Source organism: Larimichthys crocea, unplaced genomic scaffold, assembly GCF_000972845.2.
Source record: "Larimichthys crocea isolate SSNF unplaced genomic scaffold, L_crocea_2.0 scaffold173, whole genome shotgun sequence".
Lineage (NCBI taxonomy): Eukaryota > Metazoa > Chordata > Actinopteri > Sciaenidae > Larimichthys > Larimichthys crocea.
This window is the reverse complement of record NW_020852357.1, coordinates 105,383-123,968: the sequence shown is the minus strand read 5'-3', so window position 1 is coordinate 123,968 and position 18,586 is coordinate 105,383. Positions and strand designations below refer to the sequence as shown.

The following is an 18,586-nucleotide window of genomic DNA, read 5'->3' as shown; positions in this document are numbered from 1 at the left end:
TAACCAGATCCTGAAATGTAGATGACATGAGGGTTTTCTGAATAAAGAGCACACACACACACACACACCCACACACACACACATACATATATATAATATATATATCTATATATCTATATATATTATATATATATATATATATAGTAAACACACACACCATACATGTTGTGTGTGTGTGTGTGGTGTGTGGTGTGTTGTGTGGTGCTCTTTATTCAGAAAACCCTCATGTCATCTACATTTCAGCATTAGAAAAATACATATGTTGGTTTGGTGCTTACATAAGGAGTAAACATTTTAATCATCACTTTAAAAGTTACATACGTGTTTGGTGCCTGTTTGTTTCCCAGATATATTAGTGTGTGTGTGAATGGGTGTATAAGAGACATTAACTTAAAGAACTTTGTAGAAAGGCGCTTTATGAAGTTCAGTCCATTTCCTGTTATTAGTTTACCAGCAGATCTGCCCGATCCAATATGGCGGCGAAGTCGACGTACGATTCGGCGCTCAATGCGGCGTCTATGTTTATATGTCTATGGTGGTGACATTAGCACTAGCATCAGCTCACCACTGTCCACCACTGTCCTTAGCTACAACTAGGGAAGCCACGATTAGTCGATCAGTCGAACTAATTTAGTAGTCGACGCATCGTTTTTTGTTTTTATTACTTTGCTTTTCTTTTGAAACTGCGGCAGCAGCTTCCACTGCCGCGTCTGCTTTTGTCACACACACACACACACACACACACACACACGCACATGCGCAGTAATGGTAATCGGCGTCAGGCCTGACTGTACCGTAAATTATACCATAACACAAACCCTCCAGGAATTCACAATGTTGCAATTTGCAACTTCAACGCAACTTCAGTGAATCCCTGTGAATTCAGGGCGGTGTTGTAATTTTAACCAATCACCGCGATCTTCCCGCAACTTCTGCGCAGTCTGCCCGGGGGTCTCAACTCGGCGGGTCAGGGATGGCCGCACGGTGTGGGAGGATCCCCTCATGGGACCTCTACCCGGCGCTGGCTGGCCTTTGCCGGGTGCATGCTGGTGCGATAAGCTGTATGTTTTACAGTCAATTTACGTATGATCCGATTAGTCGACTAATCGATAAAAATAATCGTTTGTGGCAGCCCTAGCTACAACCTCACAGCGCACTAGCATGGCTATAGACTCTTAGTCTTGTAGATTTTTATGTACTGTTGCTGTTACATATTCCAAATTAGAAAGCACAAAGAGGCACAACATTAGCATTGATCAACAAAGGAAGTGGAGAGAAGTTCAAACAAAGGCTTGGAACTAATGGAATCGAAAAAAGAAATGGTTTAAAATAAGTATGTAATTATCTCTGGTTATTTTACAACACTTGGTGCTAGATTTAATCTAGTATCAGCAGTGGATGCAACATGTGTAATCACAGCTTGACAATATGGGTAGCTCTAATTAGAAAAAAAAGAGATGGAGCCGACTTCAGGTGACTGTAAAGAGGATTTATTTGGTTTTAGGCTCCTGTTCTTGTGCATGCTGGCTCACTGTCACGCATGGATTACTGAGAACAAACCCAATGTAATATTATTAGGAACATCTGTTCTTTTCCTATTATGACAAATCAAAATGATTGCTGTGAAACAACCTGAAAGGGGTGGATTCTTCAGAATCACAAGTGTTCTATATTTTGCCCCAGAGGCATTAATGTCAGTTAGCAGAATGAAGCTGTATTTCTGTCTATCAAGGGCTGCAATTTAAGATTACTTTTAGAACTGATTCATCTGTGCATTATATTCAAGATGAACAAACTGTCCAGAAATAGTCACAATTTCCTGAACCCACCTGTCATATTCAGATTCCTCATTTTGTCTTAATTCTGTCAAAATCCAAAGATATTTCAGTTACATGAATAAAACCAGCAAATATCCACAATTAAGACTTTTGAATTTTTGTTTAAAAAATACTTGATGGAATTAATTATTGAGCTGTTTTGTATTGATTGACTAATTGATTCATTGACTAATAGTTTCAGCTGTACATTTAGCAATTTAAATAAAACAGGAAAACAAGCAAATTGGACAAATGAGATGATGATGAGAAACTGTAACACAATGGAATGAGGGGCACACATGGAAAAACACAGGTGTGTGCGTGTGCCAAGGGATCATTACACGTTGGCATTCTGTTGCTGAGCACTGATGTATATGATGAACATCTTTTTGAACCAACAAACTGCAGCAGATATGTTTGAGTTTGCAGTTACACCATTTGTCCACCAGAGAGCGCTGCTATGTTTAAGAGACGTTTATGTGTAAAATGTATTACAAGATTTATTTAAATGTGGGTATGACTCCATCCATGCTTGGTCAGGCTCTAATTTCTGTTAATTGTCATTTCATAGCAATTGTTGCTTTCTCATTGAGTTTACCGTTTTAGACACAACTTGCACATATTGTTTTGTGCTACATTTTGGGTGCTTTCACAAAATCAAATCTGGAAGGTCATTTGACAATAATATGACTGCTTTGTCCTAAAGCGGGTACGCACCAAGAACATGTGACGTGGTGGCGTGTGCAGTATGACAGGAAGAGGATTCATGTGTGCACGTCATGATGACATGATCACGAGGGGAGTTTGTTTTTCACTTCTTTGCAGCCCGTGTGGGTGTTCATGCTCTCATTAGTTGCACTCATGCTTTCCTTTTGTACGTCAAAAAAGGGCGGCGGCTTTGTTTCCACGCTGGCGCACACCCACACTCTGAGGAGGAAAGAATCACGCAAATGTCCCCATGGATCATAACAAATTCAATACACACCATCTAATTTCAGCCTTCTTTAAATTGTACAGAAGATTCGCACAATCGGACCCAAGCCAGTTCAAATATCACAACTAAACTCACTGCCTGCACTTTTGGCCCTCTACAGCTCAGTTTAGTCCGTCCCTTTTAGTCCTCCCTGCCCTGTCCAGAGGCTTCCCCTCTTCAGTAGATACACAGTGTTAGTGGGTTACAGTGAGTCTCTTTCACCAAGCAAACATCAGACAGTAGAAGCCAAGCAGAGCGATGCAGCACAGCACGAGAGGCGGCAAAACAGGGAGATGTCTAACAGGTTAAAGAGATACAGTAGACCAAGAGGAGACATAGAGAGAGTTGATTGTGGGTGGGAAGAGAGGGTTCACACAGATTTACTGAGGGATTGAGGTGTGGTAACTGATGTGTGTGTGTGTGTGTGTGTGTGTGTGTGTGTGTGTGTGTCTGTGTGTGTGTGTGTACCTTCAGGTCCCTCCTCTCGAGGTGCAGCAACTCCGAGCCTCGGATGTCGTGTCGAATGAAGGTGTCTCTGTACTCCCCCAGACTCAGCTGTTCCAGCCAGATGCCCACCTCCTCTGTGCCCCATCTCTCCACTACACATACACGCACACGCGCACACACACACACGCGCACACACACACACACACACACACACACACACACACACACATACACATACACACACAAACACACACACACAGGGCAGAGCAGAGAGAGGCTCAGGGTGCCTCACAGGTATGTACACACACTAAAAACTGTCGCTCTCACACCTCACTCAGCACTATTCTTGTTCTTACCATCTCTCACAGCACCTACAGTATACAGTATGTGAGTCATGTCATCACACACATACGGCCTCACAGGTGCACACAAATTGTGAATCATTGAAGGAAAGGAAGGAGAAAAAATGGAGGGAGAGCATCAGAGACGAAGGGAGAGCAGTGGCGGCAGCTGGCGGAGGAGAGGGGAGGTTGACAAAGGTCAAAGGTTGGTCAGAACAAGGCAGCGGCCAGTGTCTTTCCAGGAAGACTGGGGGCATGCATGTCATCGACTGATATCAGAACACACAGAAAAAAGTAGGAGGCAAAGGGAGGCGGAAGCCTGTGCAGGAAATACAACCCAACTAATCAGTTACCAGCCCACAACGAGAGGAAGGGCTTCCAGCTGATCTGACTGTTGAACCTATACTCACACTCCTATTATGTTTAAGTACGCAGCAACATCCAGTTGGAGTGGACTTTTTGGTCATCTGATACTGACTTTCGTTGCTCAATATTCAACACAAACTTGATTTCTGGCTGATTTCAGAGCACCCTTGTTCTTCTGCCTTTGCACCTCCTGAAACTGTATTGGATGAGAGCATGAATGCAGGGGGTGGGGTGCAAGTTGATGGTTGGGGGTCACACTGCAGGATGTAAGACCTTAAACACGCACACATTCTTTGTGTTTCTACCAGGGGAATGAAAATACAGGGATACCTTTATGCATGGACTGTAATATGAAGGTGGTGTGGGCCATGGGGAAAGCTAACCATGACAATTGTGGGCAGAAGTTTGTTTATTTTGTGTGTGTGTGCGTGAATATGCAGCTTCAGTGTTGAGGGTGAGCACAGTGATCAGTTATACAGTATCAACAGTAGTTTGTCGTTCTGGTTTCCACTAGCAGAAGTGTTGAATATTCTGAATATGTGATGTGAAGAAAAATCACATACACACTATTTGAGCTGGAAGTTTACACCATGATTGACAAATCAAATCTTACTTATCTTCTTATGTAGAATTATCTGAGCCACAATAACATCTGAGCTGTCAGTTCATCATTCTGGAGCAATCATAACTGACCAGTCAGGATCAATTTAAAGTATTAGCCGCATGGCAGATGCTCCACATCCCCATCCTGAGTGGATTGTCTGTCTGTCTGGACTGTTGACTTCTTGAGGGAAAGCGGACACAACCGTACCTGACTGCGGGCTTGTCTTCTTGGCAGCCTTCTCCTTCTTGAACTTGGGCACTATCCGAAACATGCTGCTGCGACTGTTCCTCTTGCCGTAACCCAGAGAGTGGTCCTGATACATAAGCACAGTCAACCTATAGCATTTCATTTAGCTACTCAGCCCTCCCGTTACCTGGAGCCATGTTACGCGAGAAGACACAATACAGAACATGTGTGCAGATTAGCTCTTAGTCATGAGGGACAGGAGTACAGAATGTTGCTAATGTTATCTATGTTGTAGAAATACTACACATAATGTATGTGCACATGTTCATGCGTGTCTGAATGTTTGCTGAGGTTGCTTACCTCCTCATCGTTGGGCTGCAGTATATGATACAGCCACGGGATCTCTCCCAGTTTGCCCAGTTCCAACTCCACACTCTGCAGAGCATTTGACAGCTGCTCCTCCTCTGGTGGGTCCAGTTGCTGCAAGGGGGAACACAACAAGTTGGACTCAAGTACAGACAGCATACTGGAACTCCAAAAAGAAAAAAATAATAGGATTACCCTTTATCAATCGACTAATAAAAATCAGACATTATTTGTTCAGCACTTTTCAAAAGTGCTTAACACAATAAAACAACCCCAACCCAGAGGAGGGCTGGGTCGGTGCTCAGAGAAGTATGGAGAGGGCTCTGGAGAGCAGCGGCACGATCGCAGCGAGGCTTGCTACACTGATAACCAAGACCATGAAGAGCTTTATATACTAATAAAATGACTACTCTCCCTATGACTACTAAGTCATAGGGAGAGCAGAAAGTCGAGCATTGCAGCAGTCAATTCTGTAGGTAATAAAGGTGTCTGTGTTGACTTGACATAGGAATAGTCTCACTCTGTTCTCCAGATATTCAAAAGCATTCTTAGTTATGTTTCTAATATGAGGTTCAAAACAGACAGGGGTTTAATGCTACTGCTTGTAGTTTCATTTTGAATTTACAGCTTTAACATATAGTACATCATAGTATGGTTGAAACATGAAATAATATCAAGCACTAGTAAAAGTCATCAGTATAACCATAATAACTCACCAGAGAGACTCGGCCTAACAGGAGAGACTCTGTCTCATTGTACAGAGCCTTGACAGTGCTGGCCACCTCTATAGCAGTGTTCCTCGTCAGGCTCTGCAGACAGGACAACAGTTATTTAGTCTCATACAACGTGTAGTATGTATGACAAACACAAAAGTGCAAGGGGACTGAAATATGTTAACAGCTAACAGGCTCAGTAAAATTAGTCCTTTTAATATGCAGCAACATATGAAAACAAAGTGTGTTAAAACAAGCTGATACTGACAAAAGAACACTGGACATCAAATGATTCTTTAGACAATAATACAATTCACATGTGTGTTGTTGTCTGCGTACTTTACTAACAATGTAGGTCCTCTTAAGACACACAGGCAGTCACACACACACAGTCCATGGTTTTGAAATGTGATATGCTATGATGATATTAATGTTTAAATATCACAAGCTGTAGAAATCACCCTATCAGCAGTTTGCTCTGACACTCTTGCTTTAGATGAACTACATGTGCAACAGCTTTAACTTAGACTTTAGATTCAGTAAGTAGTAACAAGTGGATTTAAACTGAAACTGCTCTTGTGGACACAAAAATCAGATTTGGGAGACCTGTAAAGAAAACATCAACTCTAAGGTGGAGCAACATGTAGAAGAAAGAAGACTTTGTGTTGCGTGTGCTGATAGCTGACCTCTGGGAACTTGGGGTGTGTTTTGTTGATAGCGTGAGATGCAGCATTAACAGCATGAGCCAGCTCCTGCTCTAAAAGCCCATTGGTCTTTGCAGCCTCACATATCCTGTGATTAGACAGAGCACATGTCAGTGGGAACGAGTCATAATAAATAAACACAAACTTTCTCAGATTATTTTTCTATGAGTAAAGCCTGTGGACCTGTACAGGGAGAGCTGATATTCATGGCAGGCCGTGTTTACCTTGTAATCAGCTCCTCTGCAGCTCGGGCACACATCTGCACCAGGGCAGCCTCCTCCTCTGTAGCCAGATCCACAGACTGCTGTGGATAGAGGTGAGGCCGCAAAGGAGGCTTATCATACTTCAACTTGTCCTCCCATGACTTCAGCGTGTTCTCAAACGCCTGCAGGGAAAATCAAAGGATGAGTATATGTCATGTGAATCTCTCACCTAACACCTCTTCACTCAGGTTCATTTTATGCTGTCCTCGCTGAGACCCACTCCTTCTTTCTCACCCGGTCTCTGGTGAGCATCTGAGCTCTGTTCTTGTGCTGGATCTTGATGACTCCAGGTGGTTGGATCCAGGCCTCACCATCCACCTGAATGGGAACCCCCTCATCACCCAGGATGGTAATCTTCACTGTTCGACACTGATTTGGGGCAGAGAGGCTCAGTTAAGATGTAGACATTCTTTTATGTGCAGGCTCATATTGTTTTTAGTGTGTGTTCTCACCTGTGCTATGCGGTGGTGTTGTAGTTTGATGACTCTGGACACAGCCATTTGCATGCTCCCAAACACAGCCACAACTTCTAGGATCTTGTCATCAAATGATGGAGCACAGAAGATCTGCACAACACAATGATGACATTTAGGAACTGTGTGTGCAGCAGCACACTGCGTCCTCTACCACCATCATTTCAGTCTTAAAGAATTAGACTGGTGTTAGTCTATTATCTTCAGTTTCGAAACACACATTTCTGATCCTCTTTTTATAGTCGAATGTTTTGCAAGTACTCCATAATAATCAACAGTTTATGCGAGTACTGTCAGTTAAATGAGATGATATTTCTATTGAAATCTTGGTAAGTTTACTTTGGGAGCAACAACAAGTAACTGAAATATTATATGTTTTCTATTCAAATGGTGGACTGTAAAATCAATGGAAAAATCACAATATTGGTTAGAAAAAAAACACTAGATATTTTCTCCAAATCAATGAGCCGTGGTCTGTGGCACAAAGGAACAAGCTACATCAGACTCCACAGGGAGTAGCACGATCGATTCATTGTTGGTCTGTTCATATGTTGACAAGAAGAGAAATCTAGAAAAATATCTGTAGCTTTATCATTTAACATGATTGTGAAATTGAGTTTTTGTAGGCCAATATATCAGCCCCTCTTGTAAATTTGTGCCTCAAAGGAGACATTTTGCCCTGTCAACTCAGATTAGCTGGAGCCTGAATAAAAAATGAATTATTTCTGAGAGAAGAGGCTCCCAACAAGTCTGTTATTGATCTCTGCAAGCAAACTGCCTGTGAAAAGGTCACAGTAATGTGGAGTCAGCATCTGACAGACAGAGACAATCAGCAGAAAAGAAATGCTGGATAGGTAACATTTCACCCAGACGAAATGATCAACGTGATGCCATGTGGGGCCTCTGCCACTAGATGGAAACTAAAACACTCAGCAACAAATTCTAGACTGGATTTAGTACAAAAGTAGAGGTGGTAACATCTTCATCCCTTTATGATCACTGTTTGGTATCAATAAAGTGTATTTCAACTCCATTTACAAAGAAACAAATAAACTCAAATCTTTGTTTCAGTGTCAAACTACAGATCCACTGCAGTGTGTTAAAATATACACATATGTATACCACAAGACAGATAGATGTATTTAAGACAAACAGAAAACTTTAAATGTGGTGTGTGTGTGTGTGTGTGTGTATGTGTGTGTGTGTGTGTGTGTGTGTGTGTGAACTGACTCTAATCCCTCAGCTGACTTTGTGCTTCAAGCCTTAAACAAACAACCACAAATATATCTGTTAAATAAAAAATATATGTTAAAACCAGGATCCAGGCTGTCTTGGCTTGGCTTAGTTCACTTCAAATAAAGTCTAGCTGGAAGCATTTCTGACATGGGCTTGAGAAGGAAATCATCGCCTACCAAGGGCAGCAGGATGGAACATTATGTACACATTATTCTGTGTGTAACTGTACTCACATCATCCTCCTTGGTGCCGCCCCAGAAGTTGGTCCCGCCTGCATAGCTAGGAATGTTTAACACTGCGATCCCCTGAAGGCTGGGCAGGGGGATGTACTGGCCATCACACTGGGAAAGACAATAACCAAGCAGAGCTCAGCCAGACCAGCAAGTGAAGTGCACAGGTACATTTGTCGTCAAATCTACTCAAGTCTACTACTTAGGATTATTTATGATGATTTAACTTTAATATCATTTCAAGTATGTCAACATCAAACAATGTCTTTTCCTACTCCTGACTACATGAGCACAGCATCCACTGGGAGGTGTTTCAGTGTGGCAGGCGTTGTTTCTGCTCAGCAGTCAGAATCATGCTCTGAATACATCTGAGGTGGAAAATAGGCCGGCCAGCTGCAGAATCATGCCTCACCTCGAATCTACAACACTTAGATGAAATAGCGTTTCAAGAGATTTAAGAGTGTTGAGAAGTGTAGAGTCACATCCTCATCATAATCACTCCCTGCTGTTTGTTGATTGATCCGGCCTTCAGCCGCCTGGCTCTATGTATTTCAAGTAGTGTTTTTTTTTTTTTTTTTTAGACTAGATTCAGCAGGGCTTTGTGATATGATCTGGATTTTTCAGACGTCTGTGTTCTTGGCTGTTTTTCCCCTTCTCACCTCCAGCTGGACCTTCTGCTCCAGGTTCTTGTAGGTTCTCTGCAGAAGCTCTTTTGTGCCCAAAACACCATACCACATCATGTTCTTGGTACGACTCCTGTGCAGAAGGAGCAGAGGGTAAGGTTAACACTGTGGTGAAAAGGAGACTATGACTATCTCAGCACTGACTATAAAAGAATGACTGTGTGACAGATAGATGGAAGGACGCAGCTATAAACTCAGTAAAATGCGCATACAGTTCGTAGGATATGAGCATGAATATGCATATCTGTTGCTCGGTTGCCCAGAAATGCTGGGGAGAGAGAAATGTGTCTCACCTGCATTTCTCTGGATGCTCCTCTCGCTTGTTGTTGAACTCCAGAGAGATCTTGGCATCCAGGCCGATGCCAAAGTAATTGTTCATGACACATTTCTCCATGTAGCCCTCTCTGGTTGGAAAAACAGCCACAGAAACACAGTTAACTCAAACACATAAATTATAATCAATCAATCATAAATAAATTAAAAAAATCAATGACAAATAGGGAGAAGAAAATGAAAGGAGACACACAAAGAGGAACGGCTCTTACAGCGAGTCGAGGTCGGGGTCGATGAAGGGTGTGGCACCAAAGGGGTCGATGTTAGCCAGCAGCATCTTGCTAATGATAGAGCTGCCAGCAATGGAGGCAGCCAGTCCTGCCCGCAAGCCTGCACACACACACACACACACACACACACACACACACACACGTGTCACACAAGGCTGACTTGAAATGTCTGAGTGATTCTGTCCTTGTGTGTTTTGTTAAGATCAGGTAAGGGAAAATGAACTGTATGCATGCTTTGAATATATATAATGTCTTTTGTGTGTGTGTGTGTGTGTGTGTGTGTGTGTGTGTGTTTACCAGGGCAGATGATGCGTGTGTTGAGTACAGGGAGGTTCTCCTTGCTGGTGGTGAAGGGGGTGATTGTGAAGGAGCCACAGGACTGGGTGCTGCGGCTGACCCTCCTCTCCGTTGGAGAACAGGGACTCTTAGCAGCTGGACACAGAAAAAAACAAACATCTATACTGTGATGTCTTTTTTCTACTCAAACTGACACACATTTATTCGATATTCCTGGTTCTCTAGGGCAAAGACAGCACAGGGTGGCATTAGTTTTTAATGTGATACCTCACTCTCATCCCACCAGGGGGCATAAGAAAACTCACTGCAAATGCTATGAGTAGGCAAGGCTGCATATCTGAAGGAAAACAACATTTTAAAGTAAAGAACTGAACGGATAATCCACATGATGAGGTTGGTCATCAGTGGTCGGTTGATACAGGAATTTATATCCAGTTCAGTACTGTTAAATTAACATTAAACTGAACAGTAAGACTTCAGAATAAAACAGGCATTATAAAAGGTGTTAAATGTACAGAAACATTCCACCACGTCTGACATTTTGAGACTACAGTGCTGTCTGACAGTTTACTGTATACACATATAATTGTGCAACTTTGACTTTTAGTTGGTTATATTTGTTTTATTATTTTTATTATTAGAAGTTTTATTATTGTTGCTGTGCATGTCGTACACAATCATGAGGATTGAACACATTCTGGTGGACTGTGGACAGGTTGATAAAATGATTTATCATCAGGTATATTATTTATTTATTTAGATTTCTTCTCTTCTCATCACTTTTTTTTTGTTCTGGTTTATTTGCATCTGCTTCACACCATGTTTCCCATGCTGTGTCATGTGTGTCTTCATGTTGGATACTTGTGTTGCACTATAAATGGAATCTGCAAGCTCAGTTCGGTTAGGTTGGTTTCAGCAGCTTTGTGTGTTTTTTGATTTTTGTTCAGGTCAGGAAGGAGTAAGGAGGCAAAAAGAGGAAACAAGGAGAGGATAAAAAAGCAGAGGGTTTGACTGATACCTCCTAGTCTTCCAACGGCTGGAAAATGTGTGGAAGGAAGGAAGCAGCCCCATGATAAACAGGAAGAACTTCTGCCCCTAAGACAATAACACATCCTGTGGCCAATGCACACACACACACACACACACACACACACACACACACACACACTTACACTCACACACACACAGAGGCACACTAAACGTTTACACACAGTAACATGCACGTGTGTCCACATATATAACGCTTCACTACATTACACACACTCAGGCACACACACTCAGGCACACACAGGCTTCATAGTTGCTCTGCCACCACAGTTTGGTCAGGCCATTTATTATTTAAGAGGCTGACTGTTGTGGAGACTGAAGATGGAGAGATACACAGCTTATCCCGGTGAAAGAGGTGGGACATATCGCAGGCTTTCTCCATGCTCTTTTGCCACTAATCCTTGAGTTTATTTATGACAGGAAATATGATTTGCGTCAGCAGCACTTTTTTTCCGTTAGCTATGTGTCTGGTTCTCTGCGGTGCAGGGAGTGCAATATCCACAAGGTGGCAATATTTAAATCTACTGTGCTTTCCTGTTGATGGATTCTCAGCAGAATCATCTTGTAGACCTTTTTCACAACAACATTACTCCATTATTTTTTCCACAGAGAGGAAAACAATGCTGACTTTTATATCTTTATATATCCTCAGGTTTGCCTAAATGATGGGAAGACTGCAGCACTGTTTCCTCTCTCAGGAGAGAAAAGAAGGAGTGGCTGTGTTTCAACCTAACATGAGGTGGCACAGAGCTAGATCAGGCCTTGACCACTAAGCAAACAAAACGGATAAAACTTCATAAATGGTTTAAAAAACTGACTGGTTCTCAAACTGTGGTACCACTGGTGGTACGCAACCTCCCTTGAGTGGTACTGTGGGAATATATTTCTTTGATTTAAAAAAATGAATTTAGAAACATTTAATACCAACAATACTACAAGAATTTGAATGGAAAATACTGGCTCAAAAACTCTTTTCCACCCTTTTCCACACAAGTATCTCTGGTTCTTGGACTGGTTCTGTTCAGGATTCATCACCACTCATAAATAATATAATAATATAATATATAATAATACAAATTCTGTTTATACATCTGTTATTCTGGTGGTACTTACAGAGCTGAATATATTCTCAGGAGGTAAACGCTGCTTTTTTATGTGTTTTATAAGCTGTAGCTTAAAAAGAGACCAATTACATTCTGATAAATTATTAGTTTATTGTTGCCCACTTAATTCATTTTATATACTCAATTAAATATTTGTTAATGATTACCAAATGATTTGTAAACCTTTAAAAGTGTTGTAAATCTAGAAACATTACATCGATAGATAGACTAGATATTTTTGTAAATAGTTAAATAGTTAATTATTGTGATCATTATAAAGTTGCAACTGATGTTTACAATAGTTATTTGAAAGGCATGCATAATACTGACATGACACTGTCATCACTACAAGATGATACCTGTCTTTATGAATGTTTAGGACTGTTCAGTGTCATGGTATGTCATTTTTAAAGGTGACTTTGTTTGAGATGTTTCTGTTATGACAGCTTGTCATAAACATGCCATGGCAGGCCTAATTATCAAGTTTAAAGAAGCTATTTTGCTTTATGTGCGAACGTGACATTTAACTGTCATCGGTTGGATCTGACATCGGTAAAATAATGTCAATTATTGCATTGACACTTTTTTTTAAACAATAAAATGATTATAAAATTAAGTTAATCAATGATGGTCATTAGAAAGTGTCAGCACAAATTGTCTTTTAGCTGACAGTCACTGAGAACAATGCCAGCTGGCAAACCTGGAAATCAAACAGGAAAGGTTGCACAGGTGAAGTGTTTTGGCCTGGATTGGAATTGGCACCAGGACCAAGCAGGTAAAGGGTTTGCACACGGGTCACAGATGACAGATCTGGAACAGGACCAGGCCACATGGGTCAGAGATCTGAAACAGATCCAAAGCAGCAGCAGTGATGGTGGTGCACTTACATGGCACTGCTTCCAGCTCCTTGGTATCCTCATCCTTCTCACTGTCTCTGTTCTCCTCCTCACTGTCCTTTCTAAACTCCAGAGGAGATGGCAGCTCTGTCTCCTCCGTGTGGGCGTTCTGCTCATCAACCACTGAACAGAGGAAACACAGGAGAGATAAGACAGGGCGGTATGTTTTTATGTCACTGTGCATGTGTGTGTGTGTGTGTTGTATTTCCTAAATAGTGACAAACTGAGATCATTATAAAGCAGATTACCGCTGCTTTCAGATCTGCTCCTCATGCAATTTCCAAACAAAATTTCAAAACCAGTAAAATGATTCATTCATTCTCAGAAAACATTTCAATTAATTGAACTGGGTTTGAACCGGGTTTGAAATGGGTTCAGGTGTGTGTTACCTCTCTCTGCCTGTTCTATGATCTGTCGCACAGCTTTCTTCAGACTGTTGGCCCTGAGCATCAGCTGCTCCCTGCTTTTGAACAGTTGGTGTCCTTTCTCTGTCTCCTCCTCCTCCAGCTTCTCCTTCAGCTCTGTCAGGCTCTCCTCGCTGGCCTCCTCCTCTTCCTCCTCCTCCTCCTGCTCCTCCTCAACAATGGGAGGAGTGGAATGGGGAAGTGGAGGCAGAGCCTGGCACTCTGTGTTGAGGGTCTGGAGGAGGGAGTCCAGTTTCTCATTCAGGATGGCACACTGGTGGCCACAGAGGAGAGGAGGCACAGACGGAGGTTAGACAGAGTGCTGTGGCAGCATTCAGAGGACGGTAAATGAGCAGAAATTGAATATACAGGGAGTTGTCTTTCAGAACGGGCGGATGATGGCTGCTAACTGCACTGTTTTTGAGACTTACTTTGAGAGACATGGTGTCACACTCCTCAGCGTTCTCTGTACTTTTTTCATAGGCTTTCCCGACTTTGGCAACAAAATCCTTCACTGTTTCACACAGGATCCTGAGAAACAGGAAGACAACATCAGTGTGCTCTCAATCAGAACTGATGGTGATAGAAGATATAAAAGTCTCATCTAAGGTAACAAAAACATACTGATTCTTAATTTTCAGATGATTATACACTAATGAAAACATAGTTATGAATATTATATTCCATTTATGCCATATTGTGGCAAATCTGACACACTGGACCTTTAATCGCTGAATCATTATTTATTATTTACAACTTATAGCTCTGCTTAACAATATGCCAACAGAATCTAATTTAGCGCAGAATGACTGCACTGAAAGAACTGCACTATCATTTGAACACGTCTTTGCCTACAGCTCTATACTGTACACTATATTTGTGAAAGGACCACGTCACTAAAACAAGAGAGTTGAAATGTGTGCTGCAGTTTTCTGTTGATTCTAGTCTGTGCTGTTTGGGCTCGTGCTGCTGTGTTAAAAACACTCACTTGGCAGAGGAGATGACCACGGAGTGCTGCTCAGAGTTGAGGATCTTTGTGAGATGAGTTGCTACTGAGTCTTCATAGGCTGAAATGTGAAACTGCAAAGAAACAACACAGACAAAAATGTTGATGATTGTTTATTCGTGTTATCAAATCTTAAAGCAACACAGTGTAACTTTTCTACCACTGAAACACACATTTAGAATCATTTTGACTCTGTGCCCTGTTTTTGCACTACAGGTACGATCACCTGCGAGAAGTATGTAACGCTTTATGCCACTTAGTCACACACCAGCTAACTATTTAACTGATTTTGGTGAAACTGGATACTATTCAGTAGAGGAGGTTTTCAGGCCCAGGGCGTGGGGGAAATGCTGATGGGGAGCGGAGCTCGTGCCATGCCAGAACTGGAGCTGGGCAATATAACTGGGCTCAGCAGCCTAAAGTGGCAGGTCAAGAGACCGAAGTGGACTTTAATGGAGGAAGTGAGCGAGCAAGAAGCCAGGTTGACCTGGTTGATGTTTGGCTGTTAGCAAAGTTGTTGACTTGCCAGTCTTTGATCATAAGTAATGTAATCAGAACAAATACTCGAGTACAGCTGAACATATTTACCAGTTACTCTGACACTGGGGAAAATAAATCACAGAAATACCAATTTCTACACAATGTTGCTTTAATGTTGCCCAATCTAGTTGTACTAATTTTCTTACACTTTATTTTCTTAATAGAAATGTTTGTCACTGTTTTCAGCTAACTCTGTAGTACAGTACAACTAGAATAGTGTACTATACATTAGACTTGTTGTGGGTCCTTTGTTTTGAAACTTAGTTTTGAAGTTGACTTGAAAATTGAGAATTGCTGCAGCGTTTCCATCATGTGCTCAACAACCTCCTGCTCACGTCCGTCTGTCTGGAAGCCCTGCTGGGTTTGATTGGATCTACTGATGCGTGTGAATATCTGTCAACTCTTGTGAGTACCTGGCAGTCGTCAGCTCCCTCAGGCGTAGTGGGGCAGCTGTGTTTGGGTGGGATCTTAATCTCATAGGTCATGATGCTCCAGCGGTCCAACATCTTGGTGCTGGCTCTCTCCAACTTCTCCAGGATCTGGGGCAGCTGGGTGTCATCGTCGCATGATGGGCCCCAGCCTAGCACGCGTGCCAGATCGTTGCCTGTGCCCAAGGGCAACACCCCCAGCTGGCACTGAAACACATGCAGATGGTTTATTTGGCATCAGGGAATACATGTCTGCTGCAATCGAAATGAGGTCTGTGTGTGGGTTTGTGTGTGTGTGTATAATGAGTGCATGTCTTTATGTAAGCTGGCCATGAGCAAAGGCAAAGAGCTGGCACGTTGGCCAAGGACACATCAGTTTGTGTCTACGTAAAGCTTGATCTCTTCTGGCAATGTCTGCATCTAAACGTAGAGATTGTCTAGCTGGTATGTTCATGATGGCAGGTAACCATCATTGTTTTGGAATACTCAACACTGACTATTACTGTACCTGTTTGTGAAGGTTGAGTTTGTCAATCTCTGAGAGGACCCAGCCCACACTCCCATCACCCCCACACACCAGGATCCGGAAGTTGTCAAACTTCTGAAACAGGCGCAGACTGACACACACACACACACACACACACACACACACACACACACACACACACACACACACTTAGAGAACTTATTCTGTTGGGTTATGTTTCACCTATAGCAAATAATGCTTCAGAATACAGTACATGCATCTATTTATATTTATGGCTGTTTTATTTGTCTGTGTCAGTACATATCAGAAATTTAGGAAGCTCTTTCACTTTGTTTCCTCACCCAAGGTGTGGCCCACCATTGACCAGGTCAAAGACTTGAGCCGGGTTGAGGAGCTGCTTGAAGCGTCTGAGGAACTTCACCCCCTGGTTGTCACCACTTTTGGAGTTGACAAAGACCAGGAGGGGACTGGCACATGATGGGGGACAGGTGGCCTTCCAGAAACCTGAGGAGAAACGGTGACAGCAAAGGATAAAATGAACATCTGTTGATTATCTGAGCACTACAAACCACTCCATTTTGTCATAGTGTCATCAGAACGCTGTTTGATTGTTTTGCCTCTTGTGTGTTAGTGCAGTCTTTCTTCTCCAGGTCTCCACAGTGGAGAGGAGGTAATGTGGCTCAGTCTGTTTGTCAGCACCTGAATGTTTCATGACTTCCTCCTAGATCATATTCTTCATACATGTTTACAATATTGTCCAGGATGTCATTTTACTATGTTGTTCTTTTGGTCTTTCCTTTCTGAGAGCTTTTCGTTACTTGAATCTGGGGATCTTAGGATGAATGGATCCTGTAACGCTCTACCAGTTATTATGGTACAGCTCAAACTAGAGCAGCAGAGCTACATTCAGAAGCTGGTATGTCAACTCTGACAACCTCATCAAAGTCTCTGAGGCGAATAATACGGGGGAGCACAGCACATGCCAAAAACACGTGTTTAGCTACATAGTAGAGCATGAATACACACACACGCATATACATACTAATCTGTGGAAGATAATGCAACAATAGGTTTCTGTGCTTACAGCATAATCTGTACACCCCACTGTGTTGACAGCTTTGCATATTAAGGCTTCCACCATATGTGTGTTTGTGGCACTGCTATCAACACCTGGCACTCCCTCTTGCATCCTCCTTCATTTCTTCCTTCTGCTCTCTAATCTCTCTGTCTACTCTCTTTCATGTCTCTCTCTCTCTCTCATCTTGCAGTAAAGGATGGACTGAGGGAGGGTGAGTGGAAGAGAGGGAGTTAGGAAGGGAGGGGAAGTCACAAAGCACCAGCACGTGTTACAGTCTGCCCCGCCAGCCAATTACAACCAAACTCCTGGAATGTGAGACAGTGAAGGACAGAGAGAGAGAGAGAGAGAGAGAGAGAGGAGCCAGAGAATATTATCTTCTTTTCTTTTTGTCTTATCTTCCTCCCTTCATCTGGATCCCCCATCCTCTCTTTCTTTGCCTCTCTTTTATCCAGCTACCAATTAGCCAATGGCAGCTTTTTTACAGAGACAGTGGCCATGTGTGTCTACTGCATGTGTGTGTGTGTGTGTGTGTGTGTGTGTGTGTGTGTGTGTACTGCATGTGTGAGACCCAGCCATTGGATTCAGCAGCAGTAATCCAATCACACATGCTTATCTGAGTCTGTCTCACAGGTGCTGATCTTCATCGAAAATTGGTTTAATGTGGGCTCTGGCAAGCTCACACACACACACACACACACGCAAACACACACAGAGAAAAAAGACACACACTATGTTGAACAGAGAGCCTGAAGGGAGCTTCACAGAGCTCTTCTTCTTCTTGTGTGATGTAAGCGTGCTCGTATGCTTCTATGAAATGTGACATGATGAGTGTGTGTGTCCACTCTTACAGCAGGCTGGGAAGCATCCTATTATAATTCTCCTCACACCCACACGCATCTCGCAGCAAGATGCTGTTCTATTTTAAGCTCTTGGAGAGGTGTGTGTGCCGACCTGTCACAAACGGCTATTTTTAGAAATGCACAATTTCCTGGAACACATACCAGAGTCCTGTCCCTCTCTGATCCCTCTGTGACTAGCAGGAAGTTAATAAGATGGTATAGATCTGATGCTGAGACCAATTATCCCCAGTGCAAATAATGACATTCCGTCCTATGCTCCAGCAGTTTACAAGAGAAGTGGCTGCTGGGGAAAGGCGTGTGTGTGTTTTTGTGTGTCCCTGAATGGATATTAATACCTTGATCAAACACAGTATATCATCACGCTCTCCCTCTCCTCCCTCCTGCCACCATCCCTCCGTGTGACACGGCAGAAGGTCAGAGTTCACAGAGAAGACATCAGCTCACTAAATAGGATGAAAGCTCATTTGTTCATCAC

The 18,586-nt window shown here is 42.6% G+C and overlaps 1 protein-coding gene across 9 annotated transcripts in view; it reads right to left on the bottom strand.

Moving 5' to 3' along the window:
- dgkh (diacylglycerol kinase, eta) overlaps positions 1-18,586 on the bottom strand; it is a 55,236-nt gene that overhangs the window by 6,102 nt on the left and 30,548 nt on the right. For 5 of the 9 annotated variants that reach the window (XM_019259965.2, XM_019259960.2, XM_019259962.2 and 2 more), the window contains 20 exons: positions 16,515-16,677; positions 16,195-16,303; positions 15,672-15,893; positions 14,701-14,792; positions 14,144-14,243; positions 13,698-13,986; positions 13,300-13,431; positions 10,263-10,397; positions 9,948-10,065; positions 9,696-9,806; positions 9,379-9,475; positions 8,723-8,830; positions 7,233-7,346; positions 7,015-7,149; positions 6,742-6,902; positions 6,500-6,605; positions 5,817-5,909; positions 5,095-5,214; positions 4,756-4,861; positions 3,259-3,389 (listed from right to left, as the gene is read on the bottom strand). In XM_019259965.2, the coding sequence (XP_019115510.1) occupies positions 3,259-3,389; positions 4,756-4,861; positions 5,095-5,214; positions 5,817-5,909; positions 6,500-6,605; positions 6,742-6,902; positions 7,015-7,149; positions 7,233-7,346; positions 8,723-8,830; positions 9,379-9,475; positions 9,696-9,806; positions 9,948-10,065; positions 10,263-10,397; positions 13,300-13,431; positions 13,698-13,986; positions 14,144-14,243; positions 14,701-14,792; positions 15,672-15,893; positions 16,195-16,303; positions 16,515-16,677 (2,642 nt within the window). Of the gene's footprint in view, positions 1-3,258; positions 3,390-4,755; positions 4,884-5,094; positions 5,215-5,816; positions 5,910-6,499; positions 6,606-6,741; positions 6,903-7,014; positions 7,150-7,232; positions 7,347-8,722; positions 8,831-9,378; positions 9,476-9,695; positions 9,807-9,947; positions 10,066-10,262; positions 10,398-13,299; positions 13,432-13,697; positions 13,987-14,143; positions 14,244-14,700; positions 14,793-15,671; positions 15,894-16,194; positions 16,304-16,514; positions 16,678-18,586 lie in introns of all 9 variants that reach the window. The other 4 variants (XM_019259963.2, XM_019259967.2, XM_019259961.2 and 1 more) reach the window with 3 other exon arrangements.